At 37.5% G+C, this 20,666-nt stretch overlaps 1 protein-coding gene across 6 annotated transcripts in view; it reads right to left on the bottom strand.

The window, feature by feature from the left end:
• The window catches only part of CTNNA2 (catenin alpha 2), a 1,475,417-nt gene that overhangs the window by 909,665 nt on the left and 545,086 nt on the right, over positions 1-20,666 (bottom strand). For all 6 annotated transcript variants that reach the window (XM_025354028.1, XM_025354027.1, XM_025354025.1 and 3 more), the window contains one exon: positions 9,440-9,635. In XM_025354028.1, coding sequence (XP_025209813.1) covers positions 9,440-9,635 — 196 coding nt within the window. The remainder of the gene's footprint in view (positions 1-9,439; positions 9,636-20,666) is intronic.

Here is a 20,666-nt window from a genome sequence, read left to right as displayed (position 1 = left end):
AGATCACAAGGTTAGGAGTTCGAGACCAGCCTGGCCAACATGGTGAAACCCTGTCTCTACTAGAAATACAAAAATTAGCCAGGCATGGTGGCATGCTCCTGTAATCTCAGCTACTTGGGAGGCTGAGGCAGGAGAATAGCTTGAACTTAGGAGGCGGAGGTTGCAGTGAGCCGAGATCACGCCGCTGCACTCCAACCTGGGTGAGAGTAAGGCTCCATGTCGGGAAAAAAAAAAAGAAAATAGTGGAACTTGTTGATATCACCATATCACTTCAAATTTGAGGTTGTCATAACAAAGAAAATACTGCATGAGCAGTGAATGGCTTGGCCATCACTTTCATTTAGGAAATGGTCCCATGAAGAAGCTGCGTCTTTCACCTGCACCTCTTTGTCACTCTGCTCCATAAGATTCGCCTTAGTTTTGAGTTAGGACCATGTGCATCTCATCTACACGCTGGCCACATACACTTCGGTGGCGTGGTCATGTCTTAGCTGCTTGGATTTGTCATTGCTCAGACAGAGTGGACAATATGAAAATGCTGTTGTCGAATGAAGGCAGGAAATGTAAGCAACTGCTCCATGGCTTAAGAGAATGTGGAGATACAATAAGGGGTGACAGAGGAGGCGTTTTAAGGATTCTCTATAAGTTCTACGGCATACAACCAATGCTGTGTTACACCATTAAGTGGATTTGCCTATTGAGAAAATTTGAGAAAGGATGTCTATCATGCAAAGCACAGCTTTCTAATCTATTTCAAATTGAATAAGATTACCGACTACCATATGTGAACACCCCATTTCTAACAGATGCAGTTACACACCATATAAATGAATTAAATACAAAATTCTTAGGCAAATTATGCCTCATAAAAATTGGCCTTTTCAGCAGCATCCCAGAAAGGAGTAATCGTCAGCTGTACTCAGTAAATAAAATCCCTTAAAAATGTATGGGAGACCCACACAGATGGCAGTAACAGATGAAAAATAGAAAAACATCTCCAACAGTGGTCAAGTATCAGCTACCCACGGTCCATTAAAACAACCTCTGTCTTTGTTCAAAATAATTGAGATCATTTCATCCAATCTGCTTTTGCTCTTACCTTTTCTACAAAACATTTTTGGGATTATCTCTCCTCCCTACCTGCTTTCTAGATAAAGAAATTTCCTCTCTGCATCACTTCATGCAACCCTGAACCTTCTTTCTTTGTATTATAATTATGGCTCCTTCTCTTCATATATACCCTGATACTTCTTTTTTGGGCTGGAAACAATAATCAAGCAGGCAAATCGTTATAATTTTGTGCTTGCCTTTAATGTCTCCCCATTATTCCTCTCCATTTCTCTCCTTACATTCTGTGATGATCTTCTAAAGCATGCCTGAAGTGTTCACTATGTGCAGGCTTTGTGTCAGGCTCCAGAGATACACAAAATAATAACACAGAGGCCCTTGGTTGAGTACCAGACTATCTGCAGAGGGAAAAATAAATACTTTCAATATGTATTGCAATGATAACCAAAAGAGAGTCTAGTTAGCATTCCTACCTACATCAATTATTTCACCATCTATTCTGTTCTTTCAGGATGGATTCCTTCTTTTCATTTAGCGGTTGCCCTTGTGGCTTCCTGAAAATGCACTTTTGAATATAATTAATGACACCTGTCTAGCAAAATCCAAAGCATTTTCTCATTATTCATTCTCCACAATCTCCGAACACTCTGATATGACTACAATAACATTCTAGAGTCTAGATTGATCACTATCTCCTTTAAGAAATATCCTAGTTCCTTGGATTTTAGTATTCTGTCTTTGTTCACTGGATACTTTTCAGGAATTGCTTTCCCTTCCTAATTTATTTCTATTTCATTTTCTAATACTAGTTTGTTCTTTCTTCCAAAACTATACCTTCATCCCTCTAATCCTGTCTCTCTATTGGCAAGTACTTCCAAATTTCTCCATTTCACCATGGCATTGCCCTTCTGCCAGGTGGTCGTCCCCATTCATCTATGTTTAAAATCAAACCCGTACGCTCTCGCCTGCCCCTGTCACTCCTAAAGACTTCCCAATTAACTAGCCTAGGGTCAAAAATTTAGAACAAATTTTGGCTCTTATCTCCCCTTCAGTAAGTTGAAAAAGATCATATATGTATATATTTTTTTTTTTGTAATGTCTGCAACTTTTTTTAGCTTCTTTCTGTTCCCATTACCACTTCCTCAATCCTGGACCCTCAAAGTACTAGATTTTGTTTCATTTCCCTTGACATTATGATCACACCTAACCAATCTGTTTGGGTGCAGTTTTTCTCTGATTTAGTCAGCCTTTCATAATGTTGCCATATTAATCTTTCTAAAATATCATTTAAGTGGGTAGAAGCCAGCCAGCCAGGTAGCTAGCTTCTGCCCTCCTTCCCTTTCTCCCTTCCTTTCATCATGTTGTCTATACTTTTCCCAATCTGGGTCTGTTCCATCACCTTATCATATTTCTTTTTTTTTTTTTTTTTTTTTTTTTTTTTGGGGATGAAGTCTCTCCATCACCCAGGCTGGAGTACAGTGGCACAATCTTGGCTCACTGCAACCTCCGCCTCCCAGGTTTAAGTGATTCTCCTGCCTCAGCCTCTCGCATATCTGGAACTACAGGCATGAGCTACCACACCCTGCTAATTATTTTGTATTTTTAGTAGAGACAGAGTTTCACTATGTTGGTCAGGCTAGTCTCAAACTCCAGACCTCAAATGATCTGCCTGCCTCGGCTTCCCAAAGTGCTGGGATTACAGGCGTGTGCCACCGCGCCCAGCCATCTTATATTTCCAACTGTACCTGAATATGAAATGTTTCATCAAATCAGGGTTTCTTTATCCAACCTCCAATTATCAATGCCATTCTTGTTTCTTTGCCTTTGAAAATTAGATAAAGCCTGAAATTCTTATCCCACCAATCTTAAACCTGAAATTCTTGTCCCACTAGTCTTTGCAAATTTTTAATCAATGCTCAGCTGAAGCATTACCTCCTTCTTGTTAATTTCAGCTATATATCTTTCTTTTTCCACAACTCCTGAAATACTTAACCGCCCTATAGATTTGATTGCCCAGCATATACTTAACACATATTCCTGCGTACCTACAGAATGTCAGGCTTGGTAACACATCATTTAGCACAAGACAGAGTCTCACTCTATTACCCAGGCTGGAGTGCAGTGGTGTGATCGCAGTTCACTGCAACCTCCATCCCCTGGGTTCAAGTGATTCTCCCGTCTCAGCCTCCCCGAGTAGCTGGGACTACAGGTGCCCGCCACAATCCCTGGCTAATTTTTTGTAATTTTTAGTAGAGACGGCGTTTCACTGTGTTAGCCAGGATGGTCTCAATGTCCTAACCTCGTGATCTGCCCCCCTCGGCCCTCCAAAGTGCTGGGATTACAGGCGCAAGCCACCATGCCCGGCCCTTACTTACCTACTTCTAAGTAAACAGTAAGCTCATAAACCTTGTATAATGACTGCCTGTTGTCACCTGCCAAATGTAAAACACTAAATAACTACCATGGGTTGATAAGTAATCTAAGCTGGGCTGATAAGCAAGAAGGGGATTAGTCTGCGTCTTCAAAAATTGGCTATAAAATGAAATCACCTGAGGAGCTATAAACATCTTGAAGCCTGGGTTCAACTCCAGAGATTCTGATTTAATTGAAGAGGAGTGAGGCCTGGACATAAAGAGTGCGAGATCTTCCCAGGTGATTCTAGTATTCACTAAAGTTTGAGAACCCCTCAATTAGTGCATAGTCAAGAAAAAGTTTTCAGTCTAGGAAAATCTTCGTGGTAAACACTAAAAACATTTTGGAATTCCCCGATTTAAGCTTTCCTTGGCCCAGAGCTTCAATATGAAGAAATGATTGTGATAACTCCTTTGCATTCCTTGTTTTCAAGATTTTCTATGAATGGTTCACTAGCTGCACAACTATCTACTCATAGTTTGCGGGCACCGCATGCAACTACCACCAACTTTAAGTCATACCGAGCTACTCAGTCTTCTTCATGAAGACAATTAGATACTGATTCAGCTGTCATAGCATCCTGCTTGGAAAGGCTGGGGCTTGTTCACTAACCAAAAGGTAGTACACATTGCTATAGGTAGTACACACTGATTTAATAAATTATAATTAATAAATCTACTCTGACATCTATAGAACATTTAAAGTTATTTTTAAATCCCCTGTGACTTCATTTAGTAAAAGAAATCATTTAGGTAAACAATAATTGTATGTGAAAAATGGAGAAACTGAAGCTAAAAGTGGTTAAGTGACTTTGGTTTTCAGCTAGTTATTTGTCAAAGTAAGATTAGAAGTTGGATATCTTAACCAAACTGCCAATGCTTCCCTGATTTCACAAGACTCCTTCCTTAATAGCACCTACCGTGTGCTAGAGGACCACGCCAAGTGCTTCAGGAGAAGAAAGAAATATATAAATCTCATTGTTCCTATTCTGATACTGTTTAAACTTACACTAGGAAGATAATATGCATATATCACATTACTTTAGTCATAATTAAACAGACAGGAAGGTAGAAACACACACACCAAACTAGATATCCTGTTTTTCCCAAAGTCTAAAGCATCAGAGTTCTAAGTTTTGAATACAATATCTTTTAGACAATTTAGTTTTGTTACTTCTTTTAAATATAAACGCTATCATAAGCCTACTGTATGTAAACGCACCTGAGAGCAAAAACTTACGTATACTCCGAGAATGACCCTGTATGGCAGAGGCATCTGAATGTGTTTGCTGAGCTAGGGAATCTGGGAGTGGCCACTCCAGAGATTCATTCCTTATCTATGAGTAACATCTGAGCCCCTAGCCCAGCCCGTGGAACATGGGGTGTAGAGGGGCTTTTGGGTTGAATGAAGGTTGCCAGGTGAAGGTTGTTACGTAAATGGTGCTACGTGAAAGTGCTATATGAACTGCATGCCTCTCACAAATGTTTGTGGTTCTTTGGCCCAGTATGCTGCCACTGGACTTCTCCCCTGTAGGTAAGCCCCCCAATAAAACTCCCTGTCTCATTTGCCGACTCTGGGTCTCTTCTTTGGTCCCGTGATCCTGGCGTCATCCCCACTGGAGTCCATAGGAGTTCAGCACAACACCTACTCCAATATTTTTTACAGATATAGGGAAATCTACTGGAATATTCTACAGTAAAAATATAGTCACCACTCATACTGAAAACTTTTAGAGATCTGGCATGCAGCTTAGGTTTAAAAGAGAATATATATATATATATATATTTAATAATATATATATAAATTTAATTATATATATAATATATATATAATAAATTCAAATAACACTGTTTAGCCATATGAGATACAACAATAACATAGTTAAATAGACAATTCTATCTATAATCTTGACAGATTGGGTAATTATAATGAATGTTGTGAAACTTCAAAAGAAAAACAAAACAGTTGTATATTAAAAATCTGAAAATGGATATGTACAATATGAAAATTGGCATTTATGCTGAAAACAAAAAGTGACAATACTTTTTAATAAAAACAGAAACGATGCAATAGTAAAGCTAACAGATTTCATTCCCACAACATGTCATTTAATAAATAAGTCATGTATGGATGCTGGAGGTTGTTTAAAAGAGGTTATTGTTTCTAAATGTCAGTGTGTCCATAATTTCTGAATATCATCTTCCAAATTAGAAAATAGATTTCTATGATAGAAGGAAAGATACTGTGTTTTAAAGTTTCCATTAACTAAATATCTCGTCCCATTCCATATTCCTTACCCACAAGCTCCTTTCTCTCTACCTCTCTCTGAAAATCAATGCAGGCTCTCATTGGTAAATAAAATTTGGGTAATGGGCAAGCAGGAGAATCAGGTAAAGCCAGATAAGCTAAGGGGATTACATAACAACGAGCTGTGATAGAGAATGGAAAGAATGGAGATAAGAGCTTCTGGGCATCAAATTCAAACAAGAGACTAAGGACCTTGCTGTCAGGGAGGAGGTGCACGACTCACACCTGAGAGGTATGTGCAGCGGATGGGAGAGACTGCAGAGTGAAAAATAACAAAGCGAATTTTAAAGACTTTTACCCATTTTGGGGGTTATTTTGCATACTATAGTAATGCTTCCTTGAATTTGACACTGTTCAAGAGAAGGAGTATATGGCATTTGAGCTTTATAAAGGTTAGACATGGCCATCATTTCTGATATAGAATTGTTTTGTAACAAGAAATGGATACTATAAAAAGCAAGCTTGAAATATCCTCTAGAAGAGCAACCATTGTTAGCTGTCTTCAATTAGCATCTGTAGAAATTTGTTACTCTAATACTCCTAGGATAGTCTGGTCAAGAACTGTGTTGCTTATTATATTATATCCACAAGAACACCATTTCATGTAAGCTTCAAGAAAATGAAAAGATTACTTTCTACAGAATGTGTGAAAACCAACTTGTAATGACAAAAGAATTCTTAAGAGGTTTTGGAGAAACTAAAGGGAAAATTTTCTCATCATAAAAGACAAACGTTTTAAAAAGAGGCCCAGAGGCCAATCAAACCAGTTTCTACCATGAATACCTTTGCTATCTTCATTGCAAAGATGGATTCATGGATGTATACATTTGTCAAAATTTATCATATTGTAAATTTTAAGTGCATACAGTTTATCATATGGCAGTCAACCTAAAGAACCCACAACAAAAGAAAAAATAAAACAACCATCCAGCCTATAGATGCATGAAAACAAACAAGCATCCATCTGCAGTTCAGAAGGAATATCAGTTTTCAAATGCACCTGAAAACTTAGAAGATTTCGCATTGCCAAAACACATACACAAATATACTCTGTCCACAATTGATAAAATGTGGCACATTTAACATTGCAAATTAAAGTAATAATTTAAATTAGTACCATAGAAATGAAATTAGGTTTTAGGAGGAAGGAGAGGATGAGGAAGAAGAAGAGGACAGCATGAGGAACGGTATTTGTTAGTGTGGAAGGAGGGTGCTGTTTCCAGGTACTAAATATACAGCTGTGAACTGATACAGTGCTAGGCTTGCAAAAAGAATTGGAACAGACCATTCATTCACCTCTTAATTCAATAATTCAACAAATATTTAATGAGTACTAAGCATTGCAAATCAATGATTAGCAAAAGAGACATGGTCTGGTCTCTGCCTTTATTAATTTATAGTATGGCATGAAAGACAGTCACCTCACAAATACTTAATTATCCTGTGAAAAGTAACAAGGAAAGGACCCATTAAAAAGTATGACAGGAGTTTCAGATAAAGTTTCCCTGAGAAGGTGTTCCTTGAGCTGGGAAGTGTAGAAATGTGTGAAAAGGACAGCATATATAAAGGCCCTGGGGCACGAAAACATAGTGCCTTTGAATAACTGAGACAGGAAGCGGTCCATTAAATAGATATTTAGGAGGTAAGATCTAGGAAACTTTACAATAGACTATATTTGGAAGGAAAGGGAAGTAACAAGAATGGCACCAAGATTTATGCAACATGCAACTGAATAGATATGCATTGCATTCTTCAAGATAGAAAATGCAAGAGAGAGACCAAGCTTGGGAGTAGGTGTCTGTTCTGATTTCATGGTCCTTAGAACTTTCAACTACAGATACTGCTTAGGACTACATCAAAGTTTAAAAATTCTATGTGTCAAAGGACACAATAGAGTGAAAAGGCAATCTACAGAATGGGAGACAATATTTGCAAATCACTGTCTGATAAGGTGTTAATATCCAGACTATATAAAGAACTCCTATACCTTAACAACAGCAACAAAACCGAACAACCTGATTCAGAAATGGGCAAAAGACTGGAAATATTTCTCCGAAAAAAATATTCAAATGCCTAAGAAGCATATAAAAATTTCCTCAACATAAGTAATCATTAGAAAAATATAAATCAAATCTACAATGAGATATCACCTCACCAATTATGATGACACAATTCACAAAATAAAACAAGTGTTGGTGAGGATTTGGAGAAATGGGAACCGCTGTGCACCATTAGTAGGAGTGCACTACTATGGAAATGGTGCAGCCACTGTGGAAAACAGCATGCAGGCTCTGAAAAATTAAAAATATAATTATCATATGATCCAGTAATACCACCTCTGAGTCTATATCCAAAAGAACTGAACTCAGGGTATTAACGAGAGATCTTTACCTCTATGTTCATAGTAGCATTATTCTCAGGAGCCAAAAAGTGGAAGCAACGCAAACATCCGTGAAAGGATGAATGTATAAACAAAATGTGGTATATACATACAATGGAATTTTGAAACATGCTACAACGTGTATGAACCTTGAAGACATTACATTAAGTGAAATAAGCCAGTCAAAAACATACTAATATGTATGATTCCACTTATATGAGGTATTTAGAGCAGTCAAATTCATAGAAAAAGAAAGTAGAATGCTGATTACCAGAGGAGGAGGATATGGGGAATAGTTTAATAGGTATAGAGTTTCCATTTGCAAGGTGAAATAGTTATGGAGATTGCTTGCTCAACAATATGAATATCGTTAACACTATTGAACTGTACACTTACAAGTAGTTAAGATTTTTTTGTTGTTGTTAAGAGACAGGGTCTCACTCTGTCACCCAGACTAGAGTACAGTGGTGCGATCTTGGCTCACTGCAACCTCCACCTCCCAGGTCCTAGCAATTCTCCTGCCTCAGCCTCCCGAGTGGCTGGGACTACAGGCACATGCTGCCATGCCCAGCTAATTTTTTGTATTTTAGTAGAGACAGGGTTTCACTGTGTTGCCCAGGCTGGTCTTGAACTCCTGAGCTCAGGCAATCCACCAGCCTCAGCCTCCCAAAGTGCTAGGATTACAGGTGTGAGCCACCGCACCCAGCCATAGTTAAGATTTTATGTTGTATATTTTACTACGAATCAAAATTTTAAAATGCTGAATCAACAGCGTGATAGCTAGCTAGCTAGAGGGGTAGTTGATTCATTAATGGGTAGCCAGCTTGCTACGTTTGTGAGGAAATCTGTGAACTGAAAATATGAATTTGGGACTCGCAGAAAAAGAAGAATAATTCTCTTATAGTACTTTACATTCTTCTCCCTCTTCATCCATAGAAACTTGATTTTACCATGACTCTATAAACATTAGGTCTTCCCATCCCATTCTCTCTAAAACCGGAGTTTGACGCAAAGTCTGTTTTCATTTACCAAGAAAAAACAACTTGAAGATTTTGAAGTAACAGCAGACATAGAGTGTTTGTAGCTGTACCATACTGCAACAACAAAAACATCTCTGTGTACCACATCCAGCAAACATTAAAAACAAGTGCAGATAGAAAGGAAAAAATGTAAGACTTCCTCTTTGAGTAAATATCCATTGATTCTAAAGAAAAAGTCATTGTTTGCACATCCGTATAGATTCCCCTCGAACAATAACATCATTCTGCCTACCTTGTTTGCGCACATCCTCTACAGCAGCCACCAACTCTTCTTTGAGATCTTGACTCTCCTTAGCGATCTGTTCACCCTTTTCCAGGAAGTTCTGAGTGGCTTGCTCTACAGAGGCAGCTAGTACATGGGCTTTCTTTGACCTCCCTTTCTTTTTACCAGATGGGCCTTTGTTGCTTGTGTTGACAAGTGTAGTCACCTTAAATAGAAAAGAAAAACTGTAAAACTTCTTTGCAAAACTGTCTAGAAGTGTCATGTTATCTCACAATTTTTAAATCTCTGTGTTTATTAAATCATGGGATTTCATTATTAAATCATGAATGCACATCACTTAGCCTCATCACATAGCCTTACCAAGGAAAGTGTGGAATTATATGGATGAGCATACAAATAAATGGTTATCATTTATTTCCTGTAGAAAAACAAAAGCACATGAATAACCAGAAATAGCATACTTGCCAGTAGCTCAAAGTTTCAAGTTCACTCACTTTTACAGACTGACAAGTACAGTGCTCCTTGGAGTACCCAGCCTCAGGGTGGCAAGGAAGCAAAGCAAAAATGGAAGTGCCTCTGAGTACTGAGCCAGGAGAACCAATATCCAGTGCTGAGCCCTGTAAGTCAGGGCAGAGATGAATGAGCAATTAATAAATAATGAGTAGCCAACACCCAGTACTTACATGTTATTTTCCAAGGACTTTTGAATAACTTACATGTTATTTTCCAAGGACTCCCAGCACTTTGGGAGGCTAAGGCAGGCAGATCGCCTGAGGTCAGGAGTTCAAGACCAGCCTAGCCAACATGGTGAAACCCCATCTATACTAAAAATACAAAAATTAGCTGGGCATGGTGGCAGGTGCCTGTAATCCCAGCTACTCGGGAGGCTGAGGCTGGAGAATCGCTTGAACTCGGGAGGCATAGGTTGCAGTGAGTTGAGATTGCACCATTGGACTCCAGCCTGGGTGACAAGAGCAAGACTTCATCTCAAAAAATAAAATAAAATAAATAAAATGGTAAATTTTATGTGAGGGGAATAAATGATTCAGACTCAATGTTTAGTTAACCAGCTAAAATTCTAGAATCATAATGAGATATGAATCGATTATCACTCTTTTTCTAAGTATCATAATTTGGACACATATCTCAACTGCCAAATTTCTTTTAACACTATATCTAGAGCTATTTAATTTGCTAACGAGGCTATTACTATCTTTTGAGCAACTTGCTATCTCCTATAAACTTCTGAACCTTTATTTTCCACCAGTGAGAAGTTTGGAGGGGAAATGAATGCAACTGTTCCATATTCTGTTCAACAAAAGTTGCCAGTCATGTTTATTGCTATATATATATTTTTTTATCAGCTTCACAAGAATGTAGGTTCTGTGGTTTATTTTCATTGATATTTACCCTGGTTAGCAGACTAAAGATGTTATTGGAGGTTAAGAAAGCCAGTCTACAAAAAAGTTCCAAATGGAGTTAGCTTCTGATGTTTACTCCAAATCCCAGAGCAATCAAAGCAATTACTCAAAGTCACAATTAATATCTGGTCAGTTTATAGAGAAACAGATAACACTGAAAGAAAAAAAGGATTGAATAAATGTAAACTAAGATGATGTGTGTAGATAGAACCAATACTTAAGAGGTGATTAGTGCAGGGTTGGGAGCTGTCATATTTGGCTTTCTTTTGATTGCTAAATAATTATGTACAGTGAACTTAAGAAAGATTCTATAAGGTCATTTAAGTACAAACACTAGCCAAAAAATGGCAAAATCATTAAATATAAGAATATCCGATAATACTGGTTTAGCTGTAAAATGTGTATGCAATGAGGAACACATTGTAATCTTTTCAGTGCCACCCACACGAGGCAACCATTAAAAAAAAAAAGACAGCTTGTCACGAAGATTGCTTTTCTGAGGTGCAGGAGCATTCTCCTTAATGAGGATTTAGTCTAACAATGAACATACTACTCTTCCAAGAACCTCAACTCCCCAGAACAGCCAATACCTGGAAACAAGCACATAAGTCCCCTAAGCAAACACAGCAACCATCTCTACCATCTGCATTTAGGCCAGGCACCTTTTATCAGAGGAAAATACTCCCTATTCTCACTGAGATGTAATTTATTCTCGTTTTATACATAATTATGAGATGTTTCATAATCTACTTTTTTAGACTTCACAAATTAGAAAAAATAGGGTGGAGAGGAGCTATTAATTTTAGATAAATTGACATTTTTAAGAAGTAGAAGCTGGTAGTGACTCTACCAAAATTGCTACACGACTATAATGTGGGTTCATTTTCTGGAGGGGCTGACACGTTTCTAGCCTTCTATATGTCATGGTGCGTTACTGCATTAGGCATAGTTTAGGTGACGCAAATAATAGCAAACCAGCAGAAAATGTCAGTTTTGTGGGGAAAAAGAAACCATGGAATATTACCAGGAAGTTCCTAAGAAAAATGTGATTACTTTCAGAAGAAGCAAATCAATCCTTATTTAGTAAAAGCTCTCATGTAGTCATGGTAGAAGAGCACAAAGGGAAGAAAGGGAAAAGAGGCAAATAGAAAGAAAGGGATGGGCTTCCATAAAGGCTCATGTCTTAATCAGCTTGGAATAAACAATTGTCAATGCTTTTCACTGCTATTCAGTGTTTTATTGGAGGACAAATTAACAAATTAGATAAGAAAAAGAAAGAAGATATGTAAGTATTAGAAGAGTAAACATTAAATTACATCTTAACTTATAGAGAATCTGATTCTTAAGAAAATAAAAAATAATTAAAAGACAAACAAGTCCAACTACTACAAGAGCAAACAGCAAGGTGGCTAGATACAATATAAACAATGAAAACCTAATGGAAGAGCAGTAACAAAGGAGAAATGTGGTTTTAAATATGCCATTCTCAATAAGCATACATTTATATGATCAGGAATAACCATAACATAACATGTAGAAAGTCGCATGGGGGAAAATAACATTTTAGTGAAGAACATAAAAGAAGACCTACATAATACAGAGACATCCCACGTTCTTGGATGGGAAGACTCAAGATTGAAAAGACGTCATTTCTGCCCAGTTTATTCTAAAATTAGCATTCTAGATATTTACATAGTAAATAACCAAGAAAGCCTCTCACTCGGTTCAGATGTCTTTTTACTGTAAACTTAAAATATCCTCTCATTCAGTTTGGTTCTCTTTTTACCGTAAACTTAATAAACTTTTCAGTAAATTAGAGACAGATTATTTAAGATTAGCATATGCAGGACTCTTGCTCCTCACTTCTGGCCAGTATATCAAATGTTTAAATGGAAGTAGCAAAAGTAGTTTAGATCCATTAGTAGGTGAAAAAGTTGGGTCTATCTTTTTAAACTAACCACTCTTGGGAATTCTCAACCTAGCCCTTGCTATGCAAATGCACTGATTTAGTCCCACTCTCCTACCTTCTTCCTGACTTGTCCTGCCCGTTCTCTTGCCACCCTATGACAATGCGTGCCACTCTACGCTACTGCACACTTTTCTTTTCTCCCACCTGAAGTGTCATTTTTTCCCAAGTATGTTAAAGGCTTTTACTCTTCCTGAGCTGTGCCTATATTTACACCTAAAATTCTGAAAGTTCACATTCATCTACTTCAGTTCTATCTTGTTATTTTACAGGTAGGGAAACTCAGCTTAGAGAAGTTACCTTAGGTGAAAAAAAGAACTTCTTCAAATTCACATGGCTCCAGAGAGACAAAAGGCTAAATTATTCTTGTGTTCTATGCTGTATCTTTGGAACTTGAGAACTCACCATTCTCCTCTTGTTTTTCCTTCAAACAATGAGAGGCTGCTAAAAGACAAAAAATCTTAAAATGTATTTATTCTCTACATTTGTCTCACAACATTTATTTGTGTCCTATTGGTTGTCTTTTCATTCAAAGGCATTATTTATATATGTTAATGTATATTCATAAATGTTAGTGAAATGTTAACCAACTATGTTATCCCATCTTCCTGCAATGCCCTGTAATATCTGATGTATTCAACAGTCTCAGTCTAGAAAATGCATATTAGGGCTCTTTGTGTCAGCTGAAAGTAAAAGAAGGACAAAAGTATTTCAAAAATCTTATAACTAACCAAATAGTAGATCTTAGGGTTCCTATGTAACAATGCTCTTCTATGGGTAAATCAAAGAACAATAAGGAAATTCATTGCTTAAAAAAGAACAGGATCATGTCCTTTGCAGGATCATGGATGGAGCTAGAGGACATTATCCTTAGCAAACCAATGCAAGGACAGAAAATCGAATACTGCATGTTCTCACTTACAAGTGGGAGCTAAATGATGAGAACACATGGACACATAGAGGGGAACAACACACACTGGAGCCTATCAGAGGGTGGAGGTTGGGAGGAGGGAGAGAATCAGGAAAAATAACTAATGAGCATTAGGCTTAATACCTGGGTGACAAAATAATCTGTACCTCAAACCCCCTTGACACAAATTTACCTATATAACAAACCTGCACATGTACCTCTGAACTTAAAATAAAAATTAAATTAAAAAAAAGAAATTTATTGCTCAGTCATGAAGAACCAAGATATACTAAAGATCAGGAATCAAAGATTTTTAGTGAAGAAAATGACTACCTAGTCCCATGGATCCACCCACCACCTCTCAAGTCAGTTAGGGAATATCAGAATTATTAATTCTAATGAATAGTGCAGTCAGCTTCTGCATACGAATATAGCTGCATCCACAACTGGATGCCTTAGAGAAGTCAGAGCAGCAGGAACACATTTTGATCAAAAGGTGGGAGCCACAAGGTGGCCCAGTTGCTGGAATTGCAGGTATCTGTGCGTAAGTTTGATATGCAGACTGACAGTAGGTCTTGGTAGATGGTACTCCGAGACTTTTTAAGTGTCTAATGCAGCTTGTTGGCAGTCTTGTAAGAAATGGCTTATTCTGGACTTCACCACCACACAATATATCCATGTAACAAAACTGCGCTTGTACCCCCTGAATCTGTATTTTTAAAAAGGCAAATGTCAGCATGCTTTCTTGAACATTCATCATAAGCTGTTTTCTTTCAGTGAATGAAAGAGCTTGACAGAGAAAAACTTTTGTAAGCAGACATTGAGAATATGTTACTAGAACATGGGCCCTATGAGGACAAGTAGAGAAATCCAGAAATAAAAGGCAAATGTAAGCACACTTTCTTTAAGATACATCAGAAGCTGTTTTCTTTCAGTGAATGGAAGAGTTTGACAGAGAAATCCTTTTGTAAGCAAACACTGAGAATATGTTATTAAAACATGTTTCTGTCTCAAAACAAATGTTTCATTCTATGGAAATCCTTGGTTGGATGTTAGGTCTCCCTCTGCCCCAACCAGGGATTCTCTCTAATTCCCACTCTTAACTTTCACCCAAGGCAAGGATCACTCAAGATCCACACATTCTTCTTTCCTATCCATTTGCAAACAGTAGGGAGAAAAAAAAAGGGGGGCCGGTGGCGGGGGAGGGGGGTGCGGGGGAAGCAAAGTCCCTGCAACAAAAACTGGTAGTAATAGCATGAATATTGACACATCTCAAGATGGAGTTCATGTTTTCCAAGGCAGTAAGGAAATCAGTCTTACTTGAGAATAAAGCAAACCTATAAATCATTTGGAAAGTAAGGTTAGATAGATGTAATGGAACAAAACTTTGCAAGGCTTTGAAAGCCAAGTTAAGAAATTCAGATTTTATTAGTCACTGCCAAGTTTTTTTTAAAAGAAAAGCGTGGGTTCAAAGTGTCCATTTCTCTTTCCATTCATTTCTCAGCCCAGTGAAATTTGCTTTAATCCTCTCACCTCCTGTAGCAGAGTCCTCTTAAGTTAGTTAACAGGTTGTTAAATCAAATCATTTTTATCTTATAATACCATTCTACCACATTTAGTGCCATTGACTCAATTCCACTTCCTCCTAGAAATATCTCCTGGCTAATTTTCTTAGCAGTAATCATTTCCTTCTCCAAATTCATATAGTTTTAAAAGGAACATATATTACCTGCCACCAAACTCACTTATTTCTGCACCCATCTTTATCTCTATCCCTCCTACAACAGGAAAAGCCTGCTATTACCATCACCCCTTTAACTAATTTCCTAATCACATCCTCCAGAACTGTTGCATTAGCTGTGCCAACTTCCCGCTAAATCTTCAACATCCTCCTCTCTGCAGACTTCCTAACCACAAACTATAAGAATACTCAACTTTGCCCTAGCCCTACCCCAAATATTTCCCCAATCTCTCTGCCTCTCCTTAAAGAGAAGAAATTCTGCAGGTCACAGGTAAGAATGTAAGTGTTCAAGGGTCCTTGGACCTTAATCTAATAATGGTCCCAGGAGAACCTTGGCCAGTGGAAAACTAAGAAATAGTCAGATAATAGGCACCATTGTTTTCAGATATGTTAATGGTGCGATCTGAGTATAAAACTGAGACCCAGGCTGGTATAGACTGCTCATGACCTAAAGTCCTAAAGTAGACCCACCACTCCTGCACAATGGCAGTAGTGCAGTGGCCAAGACCATTTCATTCATTTCTCTTTCTTGCAATGTGTTGTATTTTAAGACAATTTGTCAACTTGACTATGTCTCTTCTACTTGATCAGTACTCTACTTTTAGGCTCTAAAAGCTCAACAGACATGAAATACTTCTTTCTCCAAAATAATAATAAGCAATAGTCAGGGCATCAAGGCACTTTGTCTTGGAAACTCCATTACACTGATTTTGAAATGTGAGAAGGACCTGAGACTTGTGACAGAGCAACTCTGTTGCTTCCTGAAACCAGCGACAGGACAGTGTAGTTTGTCTAAGCCTTACTCACGGGGCAGCCAGCTGAACAACTTTAGCACACTGATACTCCAAGTGAGCTGTGGAGAGCATCAGTGTTATCCAGGCTTGTTAGAAATGTAGAATTACAGGTTCCATTCCAGACCTACTAATAGTTGATTCATATGCATATTAAAATATAAGAAACGCTAAAATTTGGCATGATTATTTTCCAACTTTATTATCCCTAACATTCCCCTAGATTCCTGTAAGAAGGCAAATTTCTGGACTCTACCCACAGAGCTTCTGATCAGGTAAGTCTGGGTGTAGGCATTTTGCATTCGTTGCATACAATTAAGATTTGTATGGGTTATAAACTTTACTTTCAGAAACATTTATCTAGGAGTCTAGCTAAAGCAAAAAAAAGTGAAAGACAGAGCAGTGACTTTTTTTTTTTTTGAGACAGAGTCTCGCTCCGTTGCCCAGGCTGGAGTGCGGTGGCACAATCCTGGCTCACTGCAACCTCTGCCTCCTGAGTTCAAGCTATTCTCCTGACTCAGCCTCCCGAGTAGCTGGGATCTCAGGCACCCGCCCCCAAGCCCTGCTAATTTTTTGTATTTTTAGTAGAGATGGGGTTTCGCCATGTTGGGCAGGCTGGTCTCAAACTCCTGACCTCAGGTGATCTGCCTGCCTCTGCCTCCCAAAGTGTTGGGATTACCAGCATGAGCCATCGCGCCCGGCAGCAGTGACTTTTAACAGGTAAAACCTTCCTCTCATTTTAGGTGCCATGATACATCATGATTCCTTACAAACAGCTTGGTGAAGCAATTCACTGTCTTTCGGTGGGAAAGCATCTCCTCTATTACGCAGGTACAAGGAACTTGGAAAAGTGAGAGTGTACATATATAAATGCGGTGAAATTGTTGAGCTCTCCAGAAAAACCAATAAAGCCGAACCAAGATAACTTGGGCATTGTTTTGCTAGATGCCTAAAGACTCATGCACTTTGCAGATATGAGTAGTAACTTTTTGTGAATTCTACTGCGGTGTTGCTCTAAAGTAGTTCAATCTTCATGGTTACTCAGCTAACACAAGGGAAGCCTTCAATTGCTGCCGAAACCTACAAAGATTAAAATTTAAAACAAGTAAAAATTAAAAAAATTAGAAATTCCAAAGCAAGACATTTTTGGGGTGAATGTTTGAAGACAACATTACACAAAACACTCTATTCCAGGAGCAACTGAAGATAAATGAAAAATTCCTGAAAGAGGAAAACTTATGTAACTAACTTGAAATATGAAGTTAAGTCTTCATATAGCAATATTATTTGATAATACCAAACTTCTAAGGAGAAATCTTGTCAGGTTTTAATGACCAGTTAAAAATTAACTGCCAAGTAATACATCAAAATGATGTTTTTCTTAAAGTATCCTTCCTTGAACCACCTGATTTATTCATTTAGCAACGATAGAGTAAGTGCAAATATGGCTTGTGCCTTTTCTCATAAAATACATAAAAAGATATATGTTTACCTTCTGCTATACTCTATTAGAAGTTATTTCCTAGAGCAGAATATTTGTGAGATTTAAAGAGATATGTATGTTATATGTTGTACACATCAGAGAGAAAGGCGGACCAACAAAGTTATACAAATTCTGACACAAAAGGAGGTGATAATACAAACTTATTTCAACTTCACTAATAACTAAGATAAAACTTTCACAGAAACTACTACAATAGAAACTACCACAATAGGATCTCTTGTTGAACGGATCATTTCTCTCAAGCACAACTTCACCCTTTATTTCAGATTAAAAAAGAAATCTTAAGAACCACAGTTATTCATGGTTCCACAGCCTCAAAAGTCAGAAACAATGATCTTTTAATGATGCATTAATAATTTATAGAGGAAAAAACCCCAGAGAATTAATCTGTCTCTTTGTCTTTGAAATTTCCTTCCCATTATCTGATAATAACTGCATAGAATTCAGATGCATGCCCACTGATACTGAGACCTGGAAAACCAGCTTTCTGAAACCTTGAAGATATGGTCTTATGATTTAATTATCTAAGATAGGACTGAACTGGCACTAATTAATTATTGCTATAAAGAAAGCCTATAATTAATGTATTATACTTATTAATTATTGTAGATGCACCCTCAACTTTTAAATAAGGCCATGAGGCAAGCCTTATAACTCAGTTGCTGTGGTATACATTTCCTGAAGAAAATAATAGCAAGTAGAATTCAGAAATAACCCCCCACATAAATATCTATGATTGGGTGAGATATTTTTATGGCCAACACGAATAGCCAGTCATAGGTATATTAAAATTTTTCTGTGGCTGCAAATTATGGAGTAGAGCATTTGGGAACTGGATCATCCTTCCATGTTGTAGGTGAGATGCAATTTGAACTCATTTCCTAGGAAGTGTTTCAGTAGTGTCTATGAGCCAATACAAAGTACAGCAGCCTTTTCTTAACTTTTTTTTTTTTTTTTTTTTTTTGAGACGGAGTCTCGCTCTGTCGCCCAGACTGGAGTGCAGTGGCGTGATCTTGGCTCACTGTAAGCTCTGCCTCCCGGGTTCACACCATTTTTCTGCCTCAGCCTCTGGAGTAGCTGGGACTATACGTGCCCGCCGCCATACCCAGCAGCCTTTTCTTTATGCACGTATTCTTCAGACGAAACTCAATTTTCCCTAGAGAATATCAACTAATATTTTTTCCAGTCTCTATTAGGGCATGATGTTTCATATTTAAACAGCAGCATAGATAAGCTCCTTTCTTGGTAACCTCCAGAGAGTATGGTCTAGATCACTGCCATCCAAAAGCTTGCCTGAGAGAAACATTTAGTTTGCTTCCATCTCTCTCTCACCACCTAGTACAAAACACCAACTACTCTACAGTAAAGCAGATAAGCCAGGAGAGAAGAAGTATTATACTGGACACTGGTAAAAGTGTTTCTACTGACTTATTGTGATACCACTTACCTCAATGGGAGGATACTACTGCACAAAGTCATAGGATGCTCACTGTGTATTCTCTAAGGTTATTGATGAGATATTATTGTTGCTCACATTCTACATAAATTTTTGTTCATTTCAGTACCAATGATATTGATACTTCTTCTTAAAAACTGGTTTGATTTTATTTTATGATTTTAAGCTGCGTAATAAATTAAGATTTCCTTTTCCTTTTTGTACTGACTTCAAAACAGTTTCACCTAAATTTATGGTCCCTTCAGGAAGGCATATGATGTAATGATGATTGTTACCAAATTAGTCTCAATCCTGCTCCTTATTTGTTCTTACATTCATCTTGCTTTCTTAAAAGCATTTTCCTTTAAGATGTTTTAATCTTTCTGTACTTTATATATCCTTAAAATTTCCTGAAACCTTTGCTGGAAGACAGTAGAATATTTTGTATTTCATTAATTCTAAGGTATACCTTTTCACCAAGGTTTAACATATACAAAATAAGAATGAGTGTTACAATTTGTCATTTTTAAAGATATACTTGACAGAACTTATTTTTTTTCTTAGAGTATCTAAAATATATATCTTACAGTTGATGGCATCTTTGATTTGATAAAACACAATAAACCAAGCAACGAAAAGAAACAAACTTGTTTAAAGGATCTATTACCAACCTAGGTTACCCTAAAATCTATACAACTTTCATCCTCTTTTTCAAATTCCAAAACATTTTAACCGTCAGTGCCCATCTGAGAAAATCCATGCTGTTGAGAATGTCCCTAGAAATTAAAAATTAAAAATTCAATTCCATTCATGAGTCACTATTTTGCATTTACTAAGGTTAAAACAAAATAAAACAAAGTAAAGCCAGAGTGTTCCAAGAAAGAGTAGAAACAAATCTGAAAGCACGACAGACACAAAATATTTTCCAATCAATAGTATGTTAGGCAAAGGATTCAGTTTACCCAAATTCTCATTCCCCCAACATTAATCATCTTTTTATTGTACTCTTTGATTGACATGGGCACAAGGTTTGATATTTCTTTTTTTAAGGTTAGTGGACTCCAGCACAGGGTGCACACACTCTATAGGGAATAGTAGACGGTGGGATGCAGGAAAAATACCAAGATGCTATATTGATTTTTGTCTACAAATATAAAACAATGTAGCCTGACTACTGTTTCATATAAGGACTTACACTAGTACCACCACCCATCCCTACCTTAGATGGTCACATGTCACATATGATAAATGGGGTATCTTGAGGGAAGGGTTAGGGCCCACGAATCCAGGAATTGCAGGGGTGACCTTACACATTGATGTGTACCTGGTAAATGGATTTAAGTCTTAAATATTCTAGTTTTCACACACACTTGCACACACACACACACACCCATGCATAGAATGGAACGGACTTTAAAAGACTATAAATAAACTGGAGATCGAAGATAGTACTAAAAATACAAGCATA

Source organism: Theropithecus gelada, chromosome 13 (genome assembly GCF_003255815.1).
Source record: "Theropithecus gelada isolate Dixy chromosome 13, Tgel_1.0, whole genome shotgun sequence".
NCBI classification, from domain to species: Eukaryota; Metazoa; Chordata; class Mammalia; order Primates; family Cercopithecidae; genus Theropithecus; species Theropithecus gelada.
Note: the sequence above shows the minus strand (reverse complement) of the source record. Positions and strands in the feature narration are given on the sequence as shown.